Source organism: Eleutherodactylus coqui, chromosome 10 (assembly GCF_035609145.1).
Source record: "Eleutherodactylus coqui strain aEleCoq1 chromosome 10, aEleCoq1.hap1, whole genome shotgun sequence".
NCBI lineage: Eukaryota > Metazoa > Chordata > Amphibia > Anura > Eleutherodactylidae > Eleutherodactylus > Eleutherodactylus coqui.
The window spans coordinates 43,817,710-43,844,874 of NC_089846.1; the positions used below are offsets into that span (position 1 = coordinate 43,817,710).

Consider the following 27,165-nt stretch of genomic DNA (forward strand, 5'->3'; position numbering starts at 1 on the left):
TGTGAATTATGATGCGGAACGGGCAGTATGAGCTTATTGTTACCTAATAAAAGGCCATGTTTTAGATAGTTTTTTGAACTGGCAGTCTTTCCTGTCTGCTTCAATTATTGCTGGTCTGTGGCATTTTGGTTCTTCCAAGGACAGCATTAAGTTGGTCTACAAAGGTTGCTTTTTTTGTACCCTCATACTCACGATCCCAACGTGTGTCCCTAAGATTAAGTGTTCAGTTTGGAAGTGATGTGCCAACTCACAACCCAAAAAATATCACAAAACTTTCCAAATTTTGTTGTGACAAATTTTATTTTAATTTCAATCCACCGTTTACTGGAAGAGCTTAAAACTGGATAACTTGTCCCTGAAAAGGTACAAAAAAAATTAATTAGACTGCAAATCCAGAAGTGACTTTTAAAAAATACAATAGAAGTCAGGAAATAAACATTAAGTACACTGAAGTTTAATTTAACTTCACCCCAAGGCTTCTTTCACACGAGCGCATATCGGCCAGCTGTTTTTACAGCCGGCCGACATACGCTACGTTGTAAGTGAAAGATAGGGTGAACAGACGCACAACTCAAACATTTGTGTGCCCGTTCATATGGCCTGGTGAGGTTGGTGCAAATGTGCTGACCTCACTAGGCCATTTCCCCTCCCTCCTCACTGCAGGCTTACTAGTCTTCCTCCCCTTTCGTTCTGTGCAATGGGAGGGGGCAGAGCCAAGCACTGGTCCGCCCCGCCTCCTCCCATTGATGACTATGGACAAGGGGCAGGGAGAAGGCAGACACTTAGCTCCACTTCCACCAACCCCTTGTCCATAGCATCAATGGCACTTAGCCCCACCCCATCCCCTCCCATTGCACAGAACAAGAGGGGAGCCCGTGCAGCGGCTGGACGTATTTCGGCCAAAACATAGTTTCAAAACTATGTTTTGGCTCAGACATAAAACCGCCTGGTGCTATATTGGCCTGGCGTTTTTACATCTCACCAATACGCCCATGTGATCTGATGCATTGGAATCTATTGCATCAGATCACAGCGCATATCGGCTGGCCATGAAAACGCCAGCCGATATGCGCTTATGTGAAAGAAGCCTTAAAGATAGTAGAAAATTGTATTTCTCTAGGATTAATAGTTTATCAAAACCAACTATGGCTTAAAAGGGAACCTATCAGCACGGTTGAACACCAAAAATTACATAATAGCCTCACACATGAGGGAACATGGAGCGGTGTCTCATACGCTACTACGTATCTTGTTAAGAGGATCAAGCTGCTTCAAAGAGTGGAACAATGAAATATATTGGCTAATGTGCAAGGCATCTGCAGACTGAGGAGAAAGGTCTGTCCAGTTAAAACAACCCCTCTACAATCCAACTTCAACTCTTCCCAATCCAATTTTGGATTCAGGGTTTTCTAGGGGGCTCTGATTACGCAACAGCACCATCTGCTGGCTAAAGCCAGTACTGCAGTTAGTGACCTGCAGGAGAGGCTCCGACAGCAGAGCAGCCAGCAATATACGGCAAGAATACCCTGTGGTATACCCTTCTGACCCTAATACATGTCAGATGCCGGCTGGCTGCAGAGTACAGCTTACACATGGCTGCAGCAACGGAGATCCTCCATGCCTCATGAATAAGACAAAATTGCAGACCAAAGATGAGTAAAGATGCTGAAACTGATAAACTGCTTATTCAACCAAAACAATCGATATTTTGGTGGAATTTAACAGCATCTGAGGATTTTAGCTGACAGATAACACTCAGAAAAATCTTGTCCATAAAGGATCTTTCCTTGAACGAGTGTCCCCAGGAAAATCTTTTCATCATTGCCTGGTCTGACTGACCGCCAGTATGAATGACTAACAGACAAAACGCATAGGGCCGTGTCCGTGAAATATAGACAATCGAGTATTAAACAGTTTGGCCATCAGCATACAGCGGTTGCAAGGTTTAACTTGACTTAAGCTAACTTTCTGTGCCACCGTTTATCTGCATCCCCAATGGCTTAAGATAAACTTGTTGTATCAGTCAAGTTAAACTTTGCTGAATCTGTACCTGTGCACACCTGCCGTAAGTTTATGCAAGTCCACAGCACCTACTGTAAGATTTCAGGTGACAGTTCATTTATCCCATTTAAAGGGAATCTGTCAGCTAGAACATGCTGTACGAACATTATAGAGTCAGAGGAGAGGAGCAGAATGAATATATATATATATATATATATTATATATATATATATATATATATATATATATATATATATATATATATATATAGTTTTATGGGAAAGGGTCAGTAGAATTTGTATTTTATTCACTTAAGCCTTTGCTCATTCTGATCTGAACAGTCCAATGGGCGGTCCCATCAGTGATTGACTGCCATCTGTGAATGACTACTTACAGGGGAAGCTGTCAATCACTGATTGGACCGATTTCCCCATAAAACTATATTTAGTCTCCTCGGCTCCTCCTGCTCCAACGTTATGCCTCCACTTTATGACAGCGGGATCAAGCTGACATTCCCTTTCAGTTTAGGTTCATAAAAAAAGTAACATTTAAAAAAAAAAAAAGAAAAAAAATATATATATTTTACACACCTTTCTCTTCTTGTCTCCACCAAGCTCAAAGTGTTTGCATCTCTTTATGGCCAACATCCTCTTGGAGCGACAGTTGGAATCGACACACTCCAATCGTAGCACGATCTTTTTGGTGGTCTTAGCCTATCCAAACAAAATACAGTTAGAGAGGGTGATGGGGGGGAATCATATGTAGAACAGGGAACACTGGTCACTTGGATGTTTGTCTGAACCGCATTTACATTGCCAAGTTGTGTCAGGCACAACTCTCACAAAGTCAAACACATGTAGGAGACTGCACTCAAGGATGACTAGCAGCAGCCGCTGGTGCTCCTGTAATATCAGCCTTTAGGGTAAGTTTACATGAAGTGGAAAAATTCCATGACAAATTCTAAATCCATGAGAGAGAAAAGAAATTCTCTCTATCACATCAATAGTTGATCAGTGGGGGGTCTGCCACTTGAGACCACGTCTGATCAGCCGATTGTGTGACACAGTCAGTGTCCCAATGCATATATGGAATGAAGCAGATCGCTCCAACCCGTGTTTAGTGGCCGACACTTAATTGCAGTCGCAGCTATTATTCAAAGCTATGGGAGCTGCACCAGCCGGGTCAGCCATTTGCTTCCACTCCATACCCTGTGTGTTGTGGCGCTGACCCTGTGTGCCAGAGCAGCAGACCCCAGCTAATCAACTATCAATGATCTATTGTCAGAATAGGTCATCAATAGGATTTCCTGGAAAACCCCTGTAATATTTCAATACTCACTTTTTTGCGGAAAATAGGCTTGGTCTGTCCACCATAACCACTCTGCTTGCGGTCGTATCGCCTCTTTCCTAGAAGACAAGGCAAACAAAAATGTTCATATATAAATTCATAAAAACGGGACACAAAGAAGAAAGTGGTTTTGTTAGGCCTGATTATTCTGATTATGTACCAAAAGCTATTCTCAGGGGGTCTGCCAAGTCAGCAATAGTGATAAAGGGGTATTCTCATCTCAAACTTATGGCACAGTCACTGAATATGCCATAGAGGTTGATGCAGGGCCTCCGCCACCATCAATGTGGTGGCCAGGACGACAGCAGAAACAGCATCGCTTGGGGTTCCCTGCGACTCTCCAGGACTTCTCCAGTAGTTAAGGAAACAGCGGAGTTCGGCTGTTTCCTTCACTCCGGTCTCCCTGTAATCAGTTGCGTTCCTATTGTAGCCATGTTTGGCTCAAAGGGAAAAGGCCCCTTTAAACTCTGTCCACAATGTGTGCCAAACTGTTGCACCCCCCCCCCCCCTCACCCTTGCGGATTCTATGGATGCGCACATTGTTTTGGTGGGACAACCTGACAGAATACGCATTTGAGGGTCCTAAGGGTGGGTCCACATGCTGCTAAGAAGCTGCAGACTTTCATGCAGAAACACTGCAGTTTTTGCCCTTTGCAATGCAAAAGGTGAAATCCACGTTAAAAATCCGCAGGATAAGCAGAAATGCTGCAGACTTGGAACCTGCTCTGCGGGTCAGGTTACGGGCGGATTATCTGCGTCCACTTTGCTACTGTAAACGCGGCCTTAGGCCCAATGTCTACGGGTGGATTTGATTTGTGGGGCACCTGAGCAGAAGATCCACAATTCAAGCCGCCCATAGGGAATCATAGGCGTCCGCACCTCAATTAAAACATGCAGAATTGTTTTCCGTATTCGGCATGCAGAAAACAAATCGCAGCATGCTTTATTTTATGGCGGTTTCCGTGCGGATGACTTCCATTGAAGTTAATGGAAGCCATCTGATCCATGGCCCATCCACAGGCGACACTATGGACGGGCTGCGGATTCTGCGGGAAAGCAGACGTTCAAGAAAAAAACCAAAAGCGCTGTACTGCGCATGTGCACTACAGAAAAAAAGACCCAGACAGGTACGGACAGTCGCCGTCAGGCTCGGATTCCACACGTGGAAGCCGACCGGCTCGTGAACATGAGGACTAAAGGAACCTCTGACATAAATGTATACAGAGGCTTGGAAAAAAAAATTTTTTTAAATTTTTCTGCCAGGAAGCCATCAATAAGCAGTTAACTGCTACTTGTATCCAAGCAGTATATTCACTCATCTATATACCTACTAGCACCAGTTATGCCCCCAACTGCTATTCTCAGCAAGCGCCCGAGAACCACAAGTTGCTACTACTTCGCAGTGTTAATGAGTATCGCCTGCGCTCACTGCAGAACTACAATTCACAAAACTACCTGTGGAGGTACAAGAACAGCACCAGCGGGCCCCAAATCTGACATCATGAAGAGTCATATGAAGGCAAGAGAATGTTACATCGCTGTAGAGGAATCGGTGGCGGAAAAGAGACCCTAGTTTTGTTGCCAACTACATCGGTCAGGAAGGATTTCTAGTTCATGGCTCCTTTCTACATGGACATAAGAACCAAGGCCTTAAAGGGGTTGTCCAAGACAAAGCTATGCTCCCCATTCAACAAACGGCCACCCACTGCTGCTCTAGGTCTCTCCCATGCGGCCATGCTTACAGGCTGCAGCAGCTGAGGTCCTGCACACAGATAGGGCTGCAGCCTGTAAACAAACGCTGGGCACGTAGGAACGGTATGGACATGCAGGGGGTTGGGAAAGGCGAGTATATGGCCGTTTGTTAGAGGGGGATTAGAGTTGCTTCATCCGCTTCAGGGCGGCCTACTCAGACTTTAAAGGGTGTCCTGGGCTTTATCTATTGATGACCAACAAGTCATCAAAAGATCGTGGGGAGCAACCGCTCAGATCGCTGCCGATCAGCTGATTTCCAGGGTGACCATCACTGCTGTCAGACCACAGCGCATCGCCTGCAACTCCCACTGAATTCAACGGCAACACCACCTGCAATACCAACCCGGGGGAAACACCCCCTTCAATGGCCGGGCGCATGCGGCGACAGTGGGTTTTGCGCACGTAATATTCTGTAATTGCCACAGGCTCCCATGTCGCCACTCAGGACATACAATAAGGATCAGAGCGCTGGTCTTACCTTGAGCGTACAGGGAGTCTTTACCCTTCTTGTACTGCGTCACCTTGTGGGGCTGATGCTTCCCGCACTTCTTGCAGTAGGTCCTCCGGGTCTTGGGGACGTTCACCTGCAGATGACAGACTGCCATTAGAACCACCTCACCATTATACACTGCTCACACCTCACCTAGTGCCGACCAGCCGCACACAGCAGACCCGCCATTACTACACAGCACAACTCATGGAAACCAACATTCACACGCGGCATATCACCGCGGCTTCACTCCACCGACCGCGGCGACGCCGTACAAACGTGTCCCGAGCGGCAACCGGCCTCAGACATGGAGGATGCTTAAGGATTGTAAACACAAAGCAGACAGAAACCATCCAACTCACCATCTTGGCTGACGGCGTAAAGAGGAAAGAAGAGGAAGAGGAAGTGACGTCATAAGCGCAAGCCGGTCACCATAGAGCGCGCTGCTGGGCAGAGAGTACAGCGTGAGCGGCTGGTATGCGCCCGGTGCTCTATGGTCTCGGAGGACTGTAGAGGTGATTGTAAACAATTGCCCCTGCAATATTTTTTTTTAGGATATATATGTGTATATGCCTGTATGACGTCAGAGGCAATGTCAGATACAGTCATGTAATAATCTGTACAGGGCTCCAACATAATCCACGGAACTATACAACAGAGGAAGGAAAATGACAAGGAAAACAAATGAACACTGTAAGAAAAGGGAAGTGAGCGGCGTCCGTAAAAGCTAACAACCTAAGGCTGGGCTCACGCGAGTCTAATTTAATTGCATATTATGCATGCATGATACGTGGTGAATGATTCACACTTGCGTATATTCATTGCATATAATACGGGCGTAAAAAAGAACGCAGCATGTTCTATTTTACTGTGTATTGCGCGCATACAGCCCTATTGCTCTCTAAGGCCTCCTGCACCCTGCAGAGCCGTTTTCCACATGCAGAATCCGGTCCTGGGAACACCGGCGTCCGCGCGAACCTGGTTGCTTTCGTTTTCATCTGTACTGCGGATGGTCCACATGGCGAACCGTCGGACATATATAGTTTGTAAGGCCGAATGAAGACAATGTCCATGTAGTCCAGCCTGTTATCCTCCTGTTGTTGATCCAGAGGAAGGCAAAAAAACCCAAGAGGCAGGAGCCAATTAGCCCTTTTGGGGGAAAAATTCCTTCCCGACTCCCAAATGGCAATCAGACTAATCCCTGGACCAACCTCTAATATTTCACTTCCGACTGGGATACTTGCTACAGTTGCTCTTCCAACTCAGCTGAACCGCAGTACAGATTTTTTTTTAAACTACTGCTTTTCCCGTGTCATCGCCTAGTAATGACGCGGAATCCGCAACCTTTCCGTAATGTGATTGCGGAAGGGTCGCAGATCGGATGGCTTCCATGCAAAAATACAGCAGGCTGCGATTTTTCCTCCTTTGATCTTGCGCAGAGCTGCAATGAGACCGCAGATTCATGTGTCTCATTTACACAGCACACCCCGGATATTCCTATCCCTAATCAGGAGTAAATGTGGACGCATACCGCACAGTCCAAAAATGCTGAGGGGTGCTTTCACACTGGACGGAATTAGTCCACTCGGACATTTCTGCGTCACAATGTCATCCCTATTGAGCTGGAATTCTGCATCTGTTAAAATTTGCGCATCTTTACTTCAAAACTGCGAGGTTAAATTCCGTTGTGAAAAATCTTTCTGCTGCAAAATGAAGGACGTCTTGCAGAATTGTTGTTGCGGATTTCTAATATACAGGAGATGTAATTCTGCTATTAAAGTCTGCGGGGAAAAAGACAAGAAATTCCACAAAATGTTCTGCATAACGCATCCTGCAGTTAGAAACGCTACAAAATCCACAGCTGCACTGCAGTACTCCACCAGGACGGATCACAGACGCAGTTTAAGCTGCTGCAGTGGAAGCCTGCACCAAAATCCGCAGGCAGATTAAAGACGTTTTTAATTCCGCAACAAAATCTGCTGGTAGCCCCGTGGATTTTGGTGCAGAATCTACAGCGTATTGCGGTGTGTTTTGCGGTTTAATTCCATCCTTGTGAAAGGTCCCTAAAGGGCTCCACGTGTGTCTTTCGTGTGCTGACACTGGTGCACATTGGCTCATATCTGGCCTCAGGCTTCCATATAAAACCCGTGACCATTTTATGAAAACTTCTGCAATCCCATTTTAGCTAGTACTTCCCACAAATGCGGCTATTGGACACTGAATACCTGAGCAAGCATCCAATGAGCAGACTGCTTTGTGGCCTTCATTATCTGCAATGATCTGTAAATTAAAGGGGTTATCCGGTTTCCAGACAACATTCCCCCTATAACACCTAGTGTGCTAAAATAACAAAAGCAGCAGTACTTACCCATCCTTTACACCACTATCCAGCTCTAAAGCCTTGCTGTGGTCCCAGTGTTTTTGTGACAGATGATGTCACCAGAAGTCATCTGACTACTGCAACATCACCAGACGTTCTCCCAGCATCAGTACTAACACCTTAGGCGCCATGATGCCAGCATGTGAGCGCCAGTTTGGAACAGTGCTGTTGCAGCCTTTTATTGGCTGCAGCATTCAGGTGAATTTCAGTGACATCATCTGCCATAACAAACACCGGAACTAGGGCGAGGCTGCAGCGCTGGATAACAGCGGCAGAGGACGAGTAACTACTGCTTCTCCTGTCATTTTAGCACAGTGGGTGCTATAGGGTAAATGTGTTCCTTCAACCAGACAACACTTTAATGTATGAGCCCTGAATCGTGAAGATTGTGGATTTCATGGTCATAAATTCCATGTGATCAGCATGTATAACTTACATCACTACTTTGGAGAACCTTGTGTCAAGGACCCTATGTAAAAATTTCTCACATAGCAGTGCAGTGTTAAAGCAGCAGAAATGCAGTCCTAAGCTCTCACTCACGACCTGAAGGTTGCAAGTTCAATCGCTGCATGGTTCAGGTAGCCGTCTCAAGGTTGAATCAGTCTTCCATCCTTCCGAGGTCGGTAAAATGAGTACCCAGCTTGGAGGGGGGTAATAAATAAATTACCTGAAAGCGCTGCGGAATAAGTTGGCGCTATACAAATAACAAGATTTATTTATTTTAGGGAGGTTTGGCTATAGGAATCTGGTAGAAGGGAGTCTTTCTCTGATTTAAATAGAATTACTATTACCTCTCCAAATTTCCTGTAAACCTCAATGGGTAAGCTGTCATGCCATTGGATCTTGTCATTACACATAGAACTGACGGCCTCCTGAAGCTCCTCCAACTGAAGGGTGGCATCTACATTGTTCCCAGCCCCCTCCTACAACTGTGGTAATGGTACTGAATGAAGATTAGATTTGGTTTCACAAAACTAAAATTCTTGAACTACAACCGCAATTCCAAAAACTTTGGGACGCTGTGTAAAATGTAAATAAATGTAAAAAAATAAAGAATGCAATGATTTTGAAATCTCATATGACCATATTTTATTTCCAGTAGAACATAGATCACACATCAGAGGGTGAAACTGAGACATTTTCCCATTTTATTTTTAAAAAATGATCTCATTTATAAATTGATGACAGCAACACATCTCAAAAAAGTTGTGACCTAGTTAACAAAAGGCTGGAAATGTAATGAAAAACATCTGGAGGGTCAATTTTCTACTAAGTCACATGACTGTGTATATAAAAAGCATGTTAAAGAGGCAGAGTCTCTTAGAAGAAAAAATGATCAGAGATTCACTGATCTGTGTCTAAAAATTGTGCAACAATTTCAGAAAAATGTTCCTCAATGTAAATTTGTGAAGAATTTGCCAATTCACAGGAGTTTATTTAGGTACTAACTGCTAATTTCGTCTCCTGGCCACCTAGTGTGGGACTTGGATAACATGCCGAAACAGACTGAATTACTAGCCCCTTTAACTAAGCCTTAAAGGCATCTCAAACCATCTCAGGAAAAGCTGCATAGATAGGACTTTATTGGCTCCTTGTGGCAATGAGGATAGGTATATACTGAGAATCTGCCAATATTATTTAAGGAAACGATTTGATATGAGGCTGACTTACATGAGATAGTGGGAAGCATGGGCTGTCAGTACTTTGTGTGATACACTTAGAATATACAGCCCACCTGATCTCATAGTATGGGTGTCATTCATAGACTGTAAGCTTGCACGGTACACTACACGTAAACGTGACAGGGGTACTGCTGTACCTTGTCGACACTGGAAGCTAGGGGTGTGACAGCACTTAGCTGGAGGGAACGCCCCTGTCATGCCCCTAGCTTCCTATTAGGTAGGAGGATACTGCTCCCTTGCAGCCTCTGGACGCTGCTGAAGCTGGGACCGCTGTCACTGAGGTGGCCGCTGCTGTCCTCGGTGGATTGCCAGCTCCGCTTCCATCCCCCCCGGTTGGCCGCTGCTGGCGGTAAGCGCTGTAAATGTGATCTCGGCTCCTCTCCACACCGCAATGCCAATCTGGCCTCCCGTTCCCGCTGTCACTGGTGTCCCCGCTGCTCTCCCCGCCGTACTGGGCTCCTGTTCCCCCTGCGCCCGCTGCAGCCAGTAGCACTGTCACTGCTGTCCCTGCTGATCTTCCCGCTGTACTGTCGTGTCCGGTACTGGCCCCCCTGCGGCGGGAAGAGCTGTGAGTATGCTCCACGCTCCTCTCCCCGCCGCACAGGCATGTGCGCTGTGGTTACCCCTGCCACCGCTGCAGCAGGCGGCCCAACAGCTGTCGGCCGACATTATAGTAGGCTGCCGGGGACAGGTCACCTTGGATGGAGGGTTAGTTTAAGTGTTAGGCTTACATTATTAGCTGTAAACAGCAAGTAATGTAAGCCTAACACTGAAACTAACCCTAACGCTCCATCCAAGTCACACCTTAGTCCCCACGCTGCTAGGACCCTGCTCCTGGCAGCCAATCAGGAACTTGTGGGCATATACAGCCCGTCACTAGGTCTCCACCCATACTTGTGGTGGAGACATAATACACCATTACCCGTGACAGGCACCCTATATAAGCTTTTCTACAGTATGTGCAAGTATAATACTAAGTAGCCACCCTCATGAATGCTAAGTGTATCTGTGGCTGTTCTTCAGTATTTTGTATTGGGTCTACCTCCCCAATATAGCATTTTGACTTTCTGCATGCTGTTGGAATTGGTGTTTCTACCTATCCTTGTATCTGTAAATATGGCTTTTTCTGTGACTTTAAGTAGATTGGATCCTATTTTGTGTCATTATATTTGTTTATCATATGCATTGCACTATTATTTTTGGGAGCTCTACCAGAATCATTTTTTGTCAGAATCATTTCCATTTTTAAGTAGTTGGGTGTGATAGTCTAGGGAAGGGAAAGGTTGGTGGGCTCTGTGCCGGCTGTCGCTGAAGTGGCGTGGGATGAGTATGCTGTCAGCCCTGAGAGGGATCAGTTCTGAGGAGTCAGTTGGGGACTGAGAAACATCAGCCCAGAGGAAAGCCAACATGAGCTAAGGGTGTTAGACTCAACATTGTAGAAGGCTACAGCTGGAACTGGAATAGCCTGCGTATAGCAGGAGTTAAGCTGCCCTGAGGCCTATGGTGTAATGTGAATGGTTCAATCTTGTGGTATAGTGGAATAAACAGGAGGGGTTGTTGGAGGGCCATGTTTAAAAGTGACCCTCTACTATTTAGAGGACAAAAAGTTGTGTTAGAAAGTTATATTCTGAGTCAACTTTTCACTGTGACAAGCTCTAGGAAGCCAACAACGATCTGCTAGAGTAATTGTAAAGAAAAGACTGTGCAAAGTATATTCTAGAATGTTCAAGCCACTAAGTTTCTGTGCTTTGTGCGAAAATTTTAACTTTCATGAGTTTTATACCAACGATCTGCGAATAAAGTAAAGCCTGAGATCATAAAAATTAGGGCAAAGGCATAAAATGATGTGAAATAACAAAAAAAGCATTAATTACTTGTGGAAACCCTGTCTTAGCGCCACTGCTCTAGTGCTGCTCACCATTCTTTATTTCCTGGGATGAAACAATGACATCAAATCGACAACACATGACTCACTGGTCTCAGCGGTACATCATGAGCACCGGAACAGATGTATTGGACCCTTGAGGGACTCAATAGGTAAGCAATATTTTGCTTTTCTTATGCCATTGCCTGCTTTTGTCCTAATTTTTTATGATCTTTTTTACAACTTTTACTGTGTAGGAGTAAAGCCCCATTTACATGCAAAGATAATCATGCAAATGACTGAAATATTAAAAGATTTTGTGATCTATTTGTATAAAATGTTAATGGACATTAACACTTTATCATCTTCATTTGCATGTAAAAAGGCCTCTAGGATCTATTTGCAGAGCCCAGCATGTGATTAATCACATGCCCAACTGTGCACACAGCTGCATTGTTCTCCTTATTGCTGGCGGCAGATTACAATGATATCTGCCGCCTTCCGTGGATATAACAGCGTGCAGTCTATTGAGAGACACTTTATCTCTCAGTGTCTTAACAATGGATTTTAAGTTCACCTTAAAATTATCATTCGAATGAAAACTGCACGACGCCCGCATTTACATGTAATGATTGCTCATTTTCTGACGTTTGAATGAATTTTGAGCAATAATCGTTACGTGTAAATGGGCCTTAAAGGGGTTTGCCCCACGAAAGAAAGTGGGGTTCAGCACTTCTGTATGGCCATATTAATGCACTTTGTAATGTACATTGTGCATTAATTATGAGCCATACAGAAGTTATTCACTTACCTGTTCCGTTGCTAACGTCCTCGTCTCCATGGTGCCGTCTAATTTCAGCGTCTAATCGCCCGATTAGACGCGCTTGCGCAGTCCGGTCTTCTCCCTGGTGAATGGGGCCGCTCGTGCCGGAGAGCTTGTCCTCGTAGCTCCGCCCCGTCACGTGTGCCGATTCCAGCCAATCAGGAGGCTGGAATCGGCAATGGACCGCACAGAGCCCACGGTGCACCATGGGAGAAGACCCGCGGTGCATCGTGGGTGAAGATCCCGGCGGCCATCTTGCTAAGGTAAGGAAGAAGTCGCCGCAGCGCGGGGATTCGGGTAAGTACTAAACGTTTTGTTTTTTTTAACACATGCATCGGGTTTGTCTCGCGCCGAACGGGGGGCCTATTGAAAAAAAAAAAAAAACGTTTCGGCGCGGGACAACCCCTTTAAGTACTGCAAAACATTTGAAAGAATCCTCCAGACCTTTTCCCTTCCAGATGACCAAAACAATTTTATCATCCATTGGGTAGTAATGTACATAACCATATAAAATAAGTAACAAGACAAAATATGGAATTGAATAGAAAGAGTTGGAAAATTTGAAATCCTGTAAAAAACCATGTTGCTACACATAACAACACATTAGAGATGGAAGAACAATATGCTCCATCAAAAACCTGTATATCCATCTCCAAGGAAGTGGACTGGAGTACAAATCTTCTGAACTGGGAAGTATAACATTGATCTGTCACCTTATTATTATATCTCATTGCATCCTATGTTAGAATCCTCCTCTGTATTCCTCTAAGCTAGAAGAGACTCGGGATATATGAATACCACGTACCCAAGAGGAAAAATGAGAGAGAGAAAAAACAAAACACTCTGCAACTTGTCGATCCACACCTTTACAGAGTCATCTTTCGTTGCCGTCCAGCCAGTGACAATCTTTAGGAAATCTGAGACATGCAAGATTGAAAGTATGAAATTATATTGTGAAAATATTGAATTATATTTTATGCAGTAGTGTCATGTGCATAATATTTATGCCGTGTTCATGGCAAGACGTCTGTGTACAAAAGACACGTATTGTAGTTTTACTAACAGGGTCCCAGACGCTGAGCATGCAGCTTTGTTATATTTAACCTTTGTAATGTTTTTCTAAGAGACAATTATCAGACGTGCTGTTGACTTTAAATTGTTGACTGTGGGGGGAAGCCACAGTATATAACCTCTTGCAATTGCAACAATAAAATAGAAGAGCTTGGAAACGTTACTTGAATGTTTCGCATTGTACTTTTCTACGATGCATTATATATATAACTAGCGGATATACCCGGCTTCGCCCGAGTTAATTTGGTACGGCTGTTTACCTGTTTGCATGGAAAATTTTATGAAGTCGTAGTTACTTCAGAGGAACCAAGGAATACAATATAGATACACATAGAGTAGCGTTAGATTCTCCTCAAACTGCATGTACCGATGTCCCTCTGCAGAATGTGCCACCTCTCCCACTCTCCTCACTTTTTACTCTTAGGCCTCATGTCCACGGGCAAATTATGAATTAGGATCCGCAGCGGATCACCCGCATGCGGATCCGCATCCCATAGGGATGCATTGACCAACCGCAGGTAGATAAATACCCGCGGATGGTCAATAAAAGTGAATTTTTAAAAAATGGAGCATGAAAAAATCCGGACCATGCTCCATTTAGGTGCGGGTCTCCCGCGGGCACGGCTCCCGCAGGCTTCTATTGGAGCCTATGGAAGCCGTCTGGATCCGCTGGAGACCAAAATCAGAATATACTCACCCGCTCCGGATCTTCCCTTCTTCGCAGCTTCATCTTCTCTCCGTCACGGCCGGATCTTTTTTCTTCGGGCCGGCGCATGCACGCAGCACGCAACCGACGTGCCGTGCACATCCGCCGGGCCGAAGAAAGAAGATCCAGACGCAACGGAGAGAAGATGAAGCCGTGACGAAGGGAAGATCCGGAGCGTGCGAGAGGTGAGTTAATTCTTCTTTTCAGCGCTCATGTCCGCGGGGCAGGAGGGACCCGCTGCGGATTCTCCATGGAGAATCCGTAGCGGGCCTGATTTTCCCCGTGGACATGAGGCCTTACAAGTTTTTATTCCAATTTACCCCCAGACTGGAGTGGGTGCCTTAATCCCTGCAGTACAGAACAGAGAAGCCAGAGAGTGAGGAGGTCATCAACTCTTCTGTGCTGGGCTGTGGATGTGATCAGCACACAGACAGCTGTGTGCTGATGTTATTGCTGCCAAACTGCCTTGGAGGAAACAGTGAGGTTACACAAACATAATAAACTATTAATGATAGCTGTAAAGGGACAACCCCTCCAAGTATCTTGTAATACAGTCCTGCTCATAATCATTTATATTGTTAACACAAGGCTTATACTTGGAAGTGCACTTTTAAAGGAGCACTCATACCAAAAGTAGTACATTATGTTCTGCTTAATAATCTCAGGAGATGTTGCATGCCACAGGGCTTATCTTTGTGGTGGTCATTAAATCTTCATGTCATCTATTACTAGGCAGAACATCAGTTTGCCTGCGGTGTTACTTGAAGGGTGTTCTGTGTGCTGATTACGCTGCTGCTTATATTGCCTGAAGGCAGAGACTATGCTCAGTACTATTAGAAAGTTAATAAACTATTTTATTTTGAAGATTACATTAAAACCAGCAATTGTCGGATTGATTATTTTGCAGAAATAGCAGTGACAACATGTGGGACTCATGCACAGCATGATAATAGTTACTGTATTGCAGACCATCACCAAATACATAGATAGCGATTATTTACAGCCACTACAACATATAAAGTGCTTACATTCACCACAGTCTCCAAGTATTTAATAATGAAATTACATTATACAGGAAATGATTTACATCTAACAAATAAATGTATTCTTTTTGAATTATCGGACGATATACATATGCTGTCAACTTCTGGGCCCCCATTACAAAATCTGTAACAGGGCCCTTCATCTACCATGTACCATTTATAATACCGGTATCTCATTTATTTGACAGAAACGCCCCTTGTCCCCCCTCAGAGACCAAAACCGAGGTGCGACTGTTACTGCTGTAACCCTATCGCTACAGTACATCCCTGTATACAGTTCAACTACCTGTACAGCATGATACACTCATGTCGTCATTAAAGGAAACCCACCATCCGCCTAAAGCACTATAAACTAACTTATGGTGCTGTTAGGGCAGGTGACAGGGAGCCGGGTGATGTATTCTTCATATTCACCCGCTTCCTGGCTTGTGAGGTGCCCGCGAATGAAGTCTGCACATCAGCCAAAAATCTGACTCTTTGCTCTGCTATACAAGTCTATGGGAGAGTGCGCCCACAGGACTCTGAAGAGAGTCCGATTTTTGGATGGCACGCAGACTTCAGCAACGGGAACCAAGAAGCAGGGGAGTATAAAAAATAAAGCACCCAGCTCCCTCACACCTGCCTAAAGCACCATAAACTAACTTATGATGCTTTAGACAAGTGACAGGTTCCCTTTAACTAAGTAGCTTCGTATATAAAATTTGTGTACAAGGAACATTGCCTCCAAATCATACTGCTGTAAGGAAGGAGGGGCACATAAGTGGAAGAAACTGGCCTCTAATTTACTGATTTCTTTGTGTAATCTGATCATAAAAATTGTGTTATGATTTATTGCATATACTGAATATATTGTATTTGTGTCCATTTATATCAGTTTTCATTTCATTTCTCTGGCGTCAGCAACTGTTCTGGAGCAAATTCAAATTCATTTTGCCCCAACCAGAGTTCTGGAAGTTCATTGGCTGTGTCTAAACCCATTTCCAAAACCAAAGATTTGAGGACATCTTCATCTACACGATCCAAGTCAAATATTCCAGTTCCACTTGCAAGGGATACCTGACTATTCAAAGCCCAATGCTGTGTGTCAGCAGATCCTTGATATTGGCTATTAAGCCTCTGAAGTTGCACGCTGGCTCGAAAGTGCTGGGATGTGGTTAATCCAAAGGTATTTTGCTTAGGTGCCGTCACACCTGATGAGGTTAGCAGTCCTGCGCTAGGCATAGGAGGTGTCCCTATAACTGCTGCTTTGCTGCCACTTATGGCTGCTTTGGGGTAGTGACTTATTGCTACTGTTTCTCTGTCTTTCATTCTTACTCCAGGCTTTTTAGCAATAGATCCTGCAAAAGAAAAATAGTGTTCAGAAATTGTAGAAGCGTAAAATGTTGATTTGTTTATATACATGCATAATACCAGCACCACAAGGACAAACAGAAAGGATACCCACATTGTAAATAGTGCTCTTGTGACACCCCTCGAGACTCAAAATGAAGTTATACATCCTAAACATCATGGATCATGTTTGGAGTCGGGAAGGAATGTTTTACATTAAATGGGGGAAATTGGCTTCTACCTCATTGTTTTGGTTTTTTTTGCATTCCTCTGGATCAACATTGGATGGGGAAGAGGGGGTGTAATATGCTGAATTGGATGTACATATGTCTTTTTTCGGCCTAACATATTATGTTACTATGATTATTCCGTTAGAGAGACCAAATGAACAGCGCTGCTCAGGTTCAAATGGTCTCTAATAGAATTATCCAAGAATTGATGCATAGACCTGATGGAGGGTTTTTGTGCCTGCCACATAGACTGCAGCTCCTCTGCTATACCAGATATATCCTTCGCTTTACATGGAATCATGCCCAGCATGTACAACTCGTTAAGGTGAGAGCGTATGTATCTGTATCCTCGTTTACCATTGACATTGGCTATTCTATTTCAATCATACTACACCAAAAAAAAACGCCCTCCTTTGCTTTCCCCCTTGTCTCTCTTTTTGCTTGTCTTGAGGTGTGGGCCAATATAAAGATCCTAAACATGATGACTATGGTCAGACAGAAAGGGGAAAATGGGTGCTATGGAAATTAGAGCTAAAATAGTAAACTAAACAAAAATGTACGTGTCTCCAGATCTGTTTCTACAAGACATGGTTTTACAAAAGTTAGTATTTATAGATTGCATGGAGGTCACTCGGCAGATAGAAAAATTGGCAGAAAGTTTCTTCTGCAACAGATAAAGATCTGGCATCTTCTCACAAGTATACTCCTGCTTCCAAGGAAGGGCAGAGTATAGTGGTTCCTCAACATACCATATTGATTAGTTTCGGGGCAACCGCTGTATGTTGAAACCAATGTACTCTATGCTGAAATCATAACTCTATGAAAATATGGTAATTGGTTCCAAGGAGCACTAAAAAATCCACCCAAAAAAGAGAAAGAAAGGAGGACTGATGAAAAATAAGCACATAAGTAAGGGTGGTTTCATATCTGCGATCAGAGTTTCACTTTCCTGCCTTGTTCGGGAGCAGGAAAGGGTATTTCCCCATGGCAACCGGCTCCGTGTCTGGACAGAACCAAACAGCGTCGGACAGACCCCATTAAGTACAATGGTGTTTATCCTCTTTTTTCCCGGCTTTTGGACGGAAGAAAAAGCACTGCATGTATCACATTTACTTCTGCTAATTCATAACGGAACTTCCGAGCAGAGGTTCCAATGTGGATGTGAAACCAGCCTTATAGTTCGTACACTACCTACCTCGTTCATACAATACACATACAATACAATGTGTCAGATCCACATAGTTTTTTCCTACATGGATCTAACACATTATTCTGGAATGGAAATCTGAGTTGCAGAGTTCTGCCATAAATTTTCATGCAGATGTAGACATGGAAACCACGTCAAGAATGACATGTCCATTCCTTTTTTCTGCATCACAGATTTAGAAATCTGTGTGATTTTTCATAGCATTCAGTAGATTGCTAAAATAGCATGGACTTTGTCATGGATTTGGGCACAAAATCTGAAGCCAAATTATACTATCTGAACAGTGAGAAGGAGTAACTGAAAACTGGAATTTTTATAAGGGCGGAAACATCTTCAGGGTCTGTTCTTGGCCTTTCCGTAGTACGCCTAAGCATTAGTAGGTCTAGAGAATTGTCTGACTGTTGAAGATGTTCTACTACCTGAGTGACCGCTGTGTAAGGAGTGCTGCATGACCTGGAAGACAGAGGCTGATTGAGTGCGGCACTATGAGGAGTTAGCAAGGACTGTTGTCAAGTGACTGATTGTTACGTAGCAGAAGAGGGGAACAATAGCCTGAAGCACTAGTGTAACTATAGGGGATGCAGTTGCACCCTGGCCCAGGACCCTTAGGGGCCCATAAGGCCTCTCTTCTCCATATAGGGAGCCCAGTACTATGAATAAAACATTATAGTTGGAGGCCCTGTTACAGGTTTTGCATTGGGGCCCAGGAGCTTCAAGTTATGCCTCTGACTTGAAGGATAGTACAGTGGATGGAGAGAAGGTTCTCCCTGCAATGAGCACCTCCAGAGACCTGAGGAGCTGCTATAATACATACATACTTACACTATTTGTCAAAATAATTCAAGCACCTAGAAGTAGTTGTCGTTTTGCTGCAGTTGCATCTCAGGTAGATATATAAATGATTAGAGTTGTGGTTATCAGATGAACGGTCTTGCCACCTGAGGCCCTAAAATTGGTACCACCCTTGGCCTATAAAAAGGCTTGTTGACTGCTAGACGCCTCTACAATGCAATCAAAGAGATTTCGCCTAGTTAACAGAGTTTGAGAGGGGCACATTTTTGGAATGCGAATAGCTGGATGGTCGTATCGACAAATTGTCACCACCTGGGTCATTCTAACCAGACTTTTCGTAGGTGTTGGGACCAGTAGATAAGTGGGGGCACACAAGGCAACTGGGCTCAGGATGCCCTTGATTGACCACCAGGAGAGAGGATCGTCTGACTATCCGAGAAAAACGAGCAGCTCCAACTGTTTGATTGTCCGTCATCCAGAGACAGGTGGCACCATCATTACAGGCCTAAGTGTCTGTCTGAACCATTTTCAGGCTCTTGGCTGAAGGGCATTACGCGTACTGTCTTTGAAACCCACCGTTGCCTCCGTTTGCAGTGGTGTCGTGAACAACGAAACTGGACTTCTACAGAGAGGAACTGGTTTGTCTTCAGTGACAAATCCAGATTTAGTATGGGCACTGACAACGGCCGTGTTCGTATCTGGAGACCCAGGGGTGAGCGTTTCAATCCTGCCTTTCCTGTGAAGCGGCACACAGCCCCCTGTTGGTATGATGGTCTGGGTGGCCAACATATACAACAGTCAGTCACCCCTAGTAGGGGTACAAGGGACAATGACAGCTCAGCAATATGTTCAGCACATTATGCAGCCACATGTGTTCCTCTCATGGCGGTTTCCAAGAGGTATTTTCCAGCAGGATAACGCTCAGCAGCACACACAAGGGAGTCACAGGAGTCTCCACAACATAGTCACACTTCTGTGGCTGCCAGGTCGCCAGATTTATCACCGATAGAGTATGTATGGGACCGTCTGGGACGCCAGCTTCCACAGCCTACGAGTTTGCCCGATCTAAAGGCTCAGTTACAGCAAATTTGGAGCGATATGCAGCAGGATACCATACAGAACCAGTATGCTTCCATGCCCGCCTGTATCACATCTTATATCCAAACTAAAGAGGGCCAACAGAGTACTTAAACCTCCATGCCCACTCGTATCACATCTTGTATCCAAGCTAGAGGGGACCAACAGGGTACTAGAACCTCCATGCCTGCCCTTATCACATCTTGTATCCAAGCTAGAGGCAGTAAAACAGGGTACTAGAACCTCAATAGCCACCCGTATCACATCTTGTATCCAAGTTAGAGGCGGTAGAACCTCCATGCCCATTTTTTATCACATCTTGTATCCATGCTAGAGGTGGTACAACAGGGAACTAGAGCCTCCATGCCCGCCTGTATCACATCTTGTATCCAAGCTAGAGGTGATACAACAGGGTACTAGAGCCTCCATGCATACCTGTATCAGATCTTGTATCCAAGCTAGAGGTGATACAACAGGGTACTAGAGCCTCCATGCATACCTGTATCAGATCTTGTATCCAAGCTAGAGGTGATACAACAGGGTACTAGAGCCTCCCTTCAAGAGGTCAGTTTTCCACAATAAATGATCCTTTTGCTCTGATATTGTAATCACTACTTATATCAACATCACAATCCCACAGAGAAAGTTTCACTCAATTCCAACAACTCCTTCTATCGGAGGGATTGTTTCTTTGACAAGGAGTGTGTGTGTGTGTGTGTATATATATATATATATATATATATATATATATATATTATGTAGAAAGAGAAAATGACCATTCCCCTCCAAGGGCTGTCAGTGCGCATCATGTTGACAAGTCAAAGCCAGACTGTGAAAGACCCATTTATAGGGGAAGCCACCAGAACAACCACTGTAAATAGTTATTTGCAAGAGACTGTAACTAAGCACTGTGCACAGTGTAAAACCAGCAAGTGTACTGTGCCTTTGTGAGTGACCACCATGCTTAAAGTTTCTTTGGAATAAATGAGTTGTGAGACCTGTACCGTGCTTGTGTCTTATTTCCTGTGCCGTCCCTCCTGCAGGCAATAAACACACCTCACCTGATATCACACCCTGGTCTGGTCATGTTACGCACATGTGAGAAGATTACAGAGGAAACACAGGCTCTAAACACAGTCCTGAAAATGTGATCTGATACCTTTGTGTACAGCATTACAGAGCAGAGAATGGGTTCATTGTCTGTGCAAATGCATGCATTACAGTGTTGGTAATCTATTGTACACAGTGCTGTAAACACACTATTCAGCCAATCAGCAGGCTTGTTGTTGCTGTAGAGCTTGCTGATTGGCTTATTGACCCAGTATAGGCCATCCTAGTTTGAAACTATTGTAACCCAAATTTACAAAGTGCTGCAGGTGGTACCCCATGAAACAAAAGTTGTGCATAAGCTGTGCTTGGACTTCCCTCTATCTCCTCTCTGCTTCTTCCTACTCCACACCACAGTCTGACCATATGCCAACAATGGGCAAATGACAACCAGTGAAATGAAAAGACAAATCATTACAGCCATAAGTCATAGAACCAGGGTGTAATGCATTGGACCCACTGTGCCACTGACTAATTTGACTTTCAGCAACTACTGAGGGCGGCTCTAAGAGGTCCCTGGTCTTCACCCTTTAGCCCCTTTTTATGGGGGTCTGATCTTCACTGCAAATAACCTCAAAGTCATTTCCACAGACAACTGACCCAGATATGTTAAAATGCACCGAAGCATGGTACCAAAGGGTCAAGCAGGGACATAGTCAGCATAACAAGCAGAGATTAGGACAGGTGCAGTTCATACAACACAAAGAATGAGGCTGGAAGTCATGGGGGGTGGCAATCAGGCAAGGCATAGTCCGAAAACAAGTCAAGGTCAGAACTGGTAGACATTGAGAAAACTGGGTAATGAAGCAGACGGTCAAAACCGTGAATCAAGCAGGGTACAGATATACCTTCACAAAACCAATAGGAACCTATTGCTCAGGCATCCTCTAGTGGGGGGAAGGTGTCTTAAATAACATGGAATCATCTGAAGTGACCGGGGATAGGAAAGCTGGGTGTGTGTGCTGGCCCTTTAAGATAAAATAGGCTCAAGCAGTCGAGGCGTTGCACAAAGAGTTAGAGGATGCCGATAACATGAGGCCAGCATCAGCATCTTGCAATTCCACCATCCATAGCACATCAGGGGCCCATGGTCAACAAATTTAAATATCGGTAACTTTTAAAGAGTAGCTGCACTTTTTTTAATATACAGAATAGGTTATGTAACTAGGTGAAGACAGGCCTAAGAAATCCGTCTACTGTAACTGCATAACTGAAAAGGGCGCTCCAGCTGTGCCTGCATTGCTCTCTCTAGTGTAGGCACAGCTATTTCATATAACAAAATATCAATACATGTCTGCCTTATATTTTATTTATTTGCAAACCTACTTGGTCCTGTGCCCCCAAGACGTGTCCCCGGGCGAGTGTTATTACTGTGTTCTTCTTTTGGTGCTCAGTCCCCGGAGCTGTGTATGGAGAAGCCGTTCTGTGTAGCAGACAGCTTCTTCCTTTCACAGTGCCTGTTCCCTGCCACAGGATCTGATACACTGTCAGGGTCCCAGTGTATCAAGTTGTAACATACACTACTGTACACCTAATGCACTGAGACCCTCATAGTGCATCAGGTCCGGCAGGGAATGGGCGCTGTGATGGGTAGAAGCCTTTTGCAACATAGAACAGCTTCTACATACATAGCATGCCGCCAAGAAAAGAGCCGTGAAGGCAAAAGGGAACTACTAAACATAGGGCTGGGCACAGATGTGAGGCACAGAAGAAAGTATTGGGAAAGCAGGTTTCATTAATAAAGTGTCAGGGTGCCTGTCCACGGGCATGATTTCGCCGGCGGTAATAACGCCGTCTGAAGCTTTCCATAGCATTACTATGGAAAGCGCCGGCTCCCTGTCCACGGGTGGAGAATCATTGCGATTCTCCGCTCGCGGCCAGAAATTCGCAGCTTGCTGCGAATTGCCCCGATTCTTCGCGGTCAGCCTATCTATCAGATTAGGCTGACCTGCGGAGAACCGTCTGTGGCTCCTGTTCTCGGGCGGCGGCTCCCGCAACGCCCGTGGACAGGGGGCCTTATAAGGTGAACAGCTATGTCTGCAGCTGCACTAGAGAGAACAGTGCAGGCACAGCTGGAGTGCCCTCTTCTGCTATGCTGTTAGGTGAATACGGATTTCCCTGGCACCCACTTCACCTAGCTGCATAGCAAGAGAGGAGTTTTGAAGAAAAAACTGACAGATTGCAAAATGCTAAGAATCACCTATTTTGTACAATAAAAGGAAAAAAATTAAATGACAGCTACACTTCAAAAGATACACCCTACACAAATAACTGTGGCTGGGTGATAATAATCTTTATATATATAGCGCTAACATATTCCGCAGCGCTTATAAAGTGATCTTCATACATAGAAAGATTGATGCAAACAATTTTTCATCCAGTTATACCAATATCACTGAATCTTAGTCCTCATGCACACAACTGGACAAAAACTGGTGCTAATTCTACTCTCTATGGGTCTACACACTGTGAAGTTGTCTATGGTAACCATATGTCGCTGCATACATGTACTCTATGATTTCCATATGGTACAAAGGCTTTTACAGTGATGCAATTTCTTCATTGTCTTAGAGGAAAATTGGCATTCATATGGTATGCAATGAAGTTACAGAGGGGAACATCCACAAAAGTACAGTGTCATATAGAGCTACAGAAACCTCTATAAGATGTCATCATATATATATATAACTGCAACCCTTGTTGTGCTTCTTTACATCTTGTGCACCAAACTGAAGCCCGCAGAGTATGGCACATGGACAAGGGATATATAGAAGAAGTACCTACAGTGTACATAATGGTATATTACAAAGTATAGCTGTGTCTTGCGCTATGAGGCACAATCACAAGAATTCATATATCTCCTTATTACCGGACACCCGAAGCAGAAACCCAAAATGATTGACTTTCCAGCAGACATTTAACAAAAAAGTATATATTCAAGTATAAAACTTACCGGAGCAGATGAAAGTTTGATCTCGAAGTAGAAAACCGATGTAGAGAAGTGACTTAAGTCATGAAGAAGGCATTTCCCTTCATTGTTACAGTGAGTGTCTACCAAAGTACCATCGGATCTTCCCCAAATCCCTCCAGGTGAAGGATAGATACTGTAGTCACAGGAACTAGGCGGCAGACGCAGCAGGCAATGCACACCTGCAATGGAAGAGCAGGGCTGCCCTACCTTACTTTTAATGACACTGACAGGAGCGCGCTGAGTGTGTAATGTTTGTGGCTGGGGAAGGACATGAAAAGACTAATTGTTTACTGCTGCTGTTAGAGAAAAATGCAGCTGGGGTGTAACCGCCCCCCTCGTCCCAATTCTCCAGGGTCCCAGAACAAAGGAGAAATTGTCTGAGGTTAATTAAAAAAAAGAGATTTTGTAGGTTATCTCTCTAGGTCAGCCAGAAATGAAATAGCTTTTACTTGTTTTACTGCCAACAGCAATATTATCCTGGCTTTGAGAACAGCCTTTATATTTAGGATAAGAGAGCAGACTGCTGGAGCGCTGGGCTCAGAGATGCATTAGGGTTCATTTACGCAACCATATCTGCGCTCCCTGGTTTGTTTCATTGTTTTTTTTCTTCCAAAAATGGGATTGGATTGAAGCAGAGGGAGGAAGGGATACATTTCCCATAGGAAAGATTTTACCAGTTCCCTCTGCTAGAGACTCTTCCGTTTTTAGGCAAAAAAAAAAATTGTAAAAGAGTACATGAACTTCGGAATGTGAATACTTGGTCCTATTAGTGGCCCATGTATTCCTATGAAGGAGAAACTCGCCCTTGGAAACGGAAATAGATAATGGTAGAAAAACGTATTGCTGCATACAGTATTTAAAGAGTAACCATATTTTATTTATTTTTTCTCTAAAATATACAGAATAGGTGATTATAAGCATGTTTGTAATACGTTTTATCAGTCTATTCTATACATTTTTCATAGAAACCTCTGTTCAACTAAGGAGCTAAGAGAAGAGATTAGCTGAACAGGGAGCTCCAGCTGTGCCCGCACTATTAGCTCTAGTGCAGTCACAGTGGCTTATATAGAACAGTATAGTAATAAATGTCTGTCTTTAGTATATATATATATATATATATATATATATATATATAGTTTTCCCCTGAAAATAAGAACCTGTCTTATATTAATTTTTGCCCCTAAAGAGGCACTAGGTCTTATTTTACTTACCTAACAGGCTGAGTCTGGGTTCTCCCAGGACTCCAGTGTGTCCTGCAGTTCTCAGCCGGCCACAGAAGATCATTTCCTGGTTACAGGATTCATAAATACCGCCTCCACGAAGCAATAGCTCTGATTGGTTCTCGAGTGCTGCTCAGCCAATCAATGCAGTGCTTAATGAACCAATGCAATGGCTGTGGTTCATCCAGCACTGTATTGATTGACTGAGCAGTGCTTTATGAACAAACCACAGCCTTCGCATTGTGGAGGCGGGATTTATGAATTGGCTGAGCAGTGGCATTGATTGGTCAATTCATAAATCCCGCCTCCACAATGCAATGGCTGTGATTGGTTCTTCGACCGCCGCTCAGCCAATCAATGCAGCATTGGATGAATTGATCACAGCCATTGCATTGGTTCATGAAGCTCTGCATCCATTAGCTGAGCAGCGCTCGAGAACCAATCAGGCCTATCGCTCCCTGGAGGTGGGATTTAAGAATCCCGTAACCAAGAAGCGATCTTCCATGGGCGGCTGAGGACTGAAGCACGTGCGGTGGAGCTCCAGAGAGCAGCTGGAGGACCCGGCCTGAGCCTGATAGGCAATGTATTCCTTTTTTTATGTAATGCAACTAGGGCTTATTTTTGAGGGTAGGGCTTAAATTTTAAGCCTTTCCCCCAAATCTGGGTAGGGCTTATTTTCAGGGTAGAGCTTATTTTCAGGGAAACAGGGTATATATATGTATACACACATTGCCCTCATAGTGTCCTCTCCTCTCATATAACCCTCCTGCCGCCGTACCAGGTGCTTTGAAAAGAGGAAGCTGTACTGTCTTATAAACAGTTTCTCCTCTTCACAGAGAGTCCTTTCCCTGCCAGATCCCATGCACTGTCAGGGTCTCAGTGGATCTGGTTGTGACATACATATTCTTCCCTGGAACCTCAGTCTCCACCAGCTACACAAGTTCACCTTTTACCTCACTCCCAGCCGCCACTACAGTCACTCACATGCAGCTTGCCAGCAAGTGACTTCACCGGAAAGTTATCTACAGATAGCAATGATAAAAATCTCGTACCTTTATATAAAGTTCTAACATTTTTATCATTGCTACCTATAGATGTGACACACATCTTTCTTTAGTGCATTCAAGGTGTGGGATCCACTCTAATTAACAGGCTTGGGATGGATGCATGAATAGGGTGCCTGACATAAATGGATAAGTAGAAAGGTGAAAAAAAAACAAAAAAAGGGGTGGAGCTACCTGAATGTGAGTGATTTGGAAAATTATAGGCAGAGGAATGTGTGATTCTTCTCTCTCGTTAAGATGGTGGGTTGTGGAAAAGATCTAATTGTTCGGGTGCAGCCAACCCAATGATAGTCACACTGGCAGGTGAGACTATTCTGATGGATTAGTGAAGAAAAAAATATGATGGGTGTAGGCGCAGCTGACCGGAATATAAAGTTACATACAATACAAGAAGTAAGCTTAGCTTCTCCGTTTTATTTTAAACCAGCATAAAAAGACGCGTTTCGGGGCAATGCCCCTTCCTCAGTTATGGCTGGGGATACACCTTTGTTAGCTGTTGGTATGTGCATAGTGTACCAGGCAGAGAGGCAGAATGTTACATTTCGGTCAGCTGTTCCTATACATTTTTTCTTCACTAATCCTAACATATGGAGACAGCCACCACTTCAAATATGCAAATGCAACAAAAACTAATTAATTCATAGCTTCTTACAAACAAATGAAATGTGCAGGTGCACATCCACCATGGCTGCAATGTTACAAGCAAACACAAGTAGCTACAACAATACTCATTGAGCATTTACTATCTGAATATAAATTACATTATTGCTATAGCTACTGACTGCATAAAGATGTGAGGTTCTTTGATGATGCATATTTTGATGAAAATGTGTGGGCCTATCTGCCACGTCAAGGCGACCTTTTGTAGATGGGACCCTACACTACACTAACTTCTCTTTATTTCTAGGCCTCAAAATGCATTTATATATCTTGCTGATGAGTTAACCCCTTTAGGCTCTCACTATGGGAGGGAGGGGAATACATTCAAGCAGGGACAAGGCGAAGGCTA

General features: G+C 44.2%; 1 protein-coding gene across 1 annotated transcript; it reads right to left on the bottom strand.

The window, feature by feature from the left end:
• Positions 1–281: 281 nt before the first annotated feature.
• Positions 282–6,031, bottom strand: RPL36A (ribosomal protein L36a). The gene is made up of 5 exons (XM_066580935.1): positions 5,953–6,031; positions 5,579–5,684; positions 3,340–3,407; positions 2,592–2,714; positions 282–355 (listed from the first exon to the last, which is right to left on the bottom strand). Exons 1-5 carry the CDS (start codon positions 5,953–5,955, stop codon positions 335–337), a joined length of 321 nt encoding a protein of 106 aa, XP_066437032.1. The 5' UTR covers positions 5,956–6,031; the 3' UTR covers positions 282–334.
• Positions 6,032–27,165: the final 21,134 nt, after the last annotated feature.

What these genes read in the sequence shown, in the direction of transcription:
- RPL36A (XM_066580935.1), bottom strand. An exon ending in AGACTCCCTGTACGCTCAAG is followed by an intron (nt 3,408 to 5,578) that starts GTAAGACCAGCG and finishes CTTGTCTTCTAG; the next exon opens with GAAAGAGGCGATACGACCGC. An exon ending in GTGGAGACAAGAAGAGAAAG is followed by an intron (nt 356 to 2,591) that starts GTGTGTAAAATA and finishes GTACCTTTTCAG; the next exon opens with GGACAAGTTATCCAGTTTTA.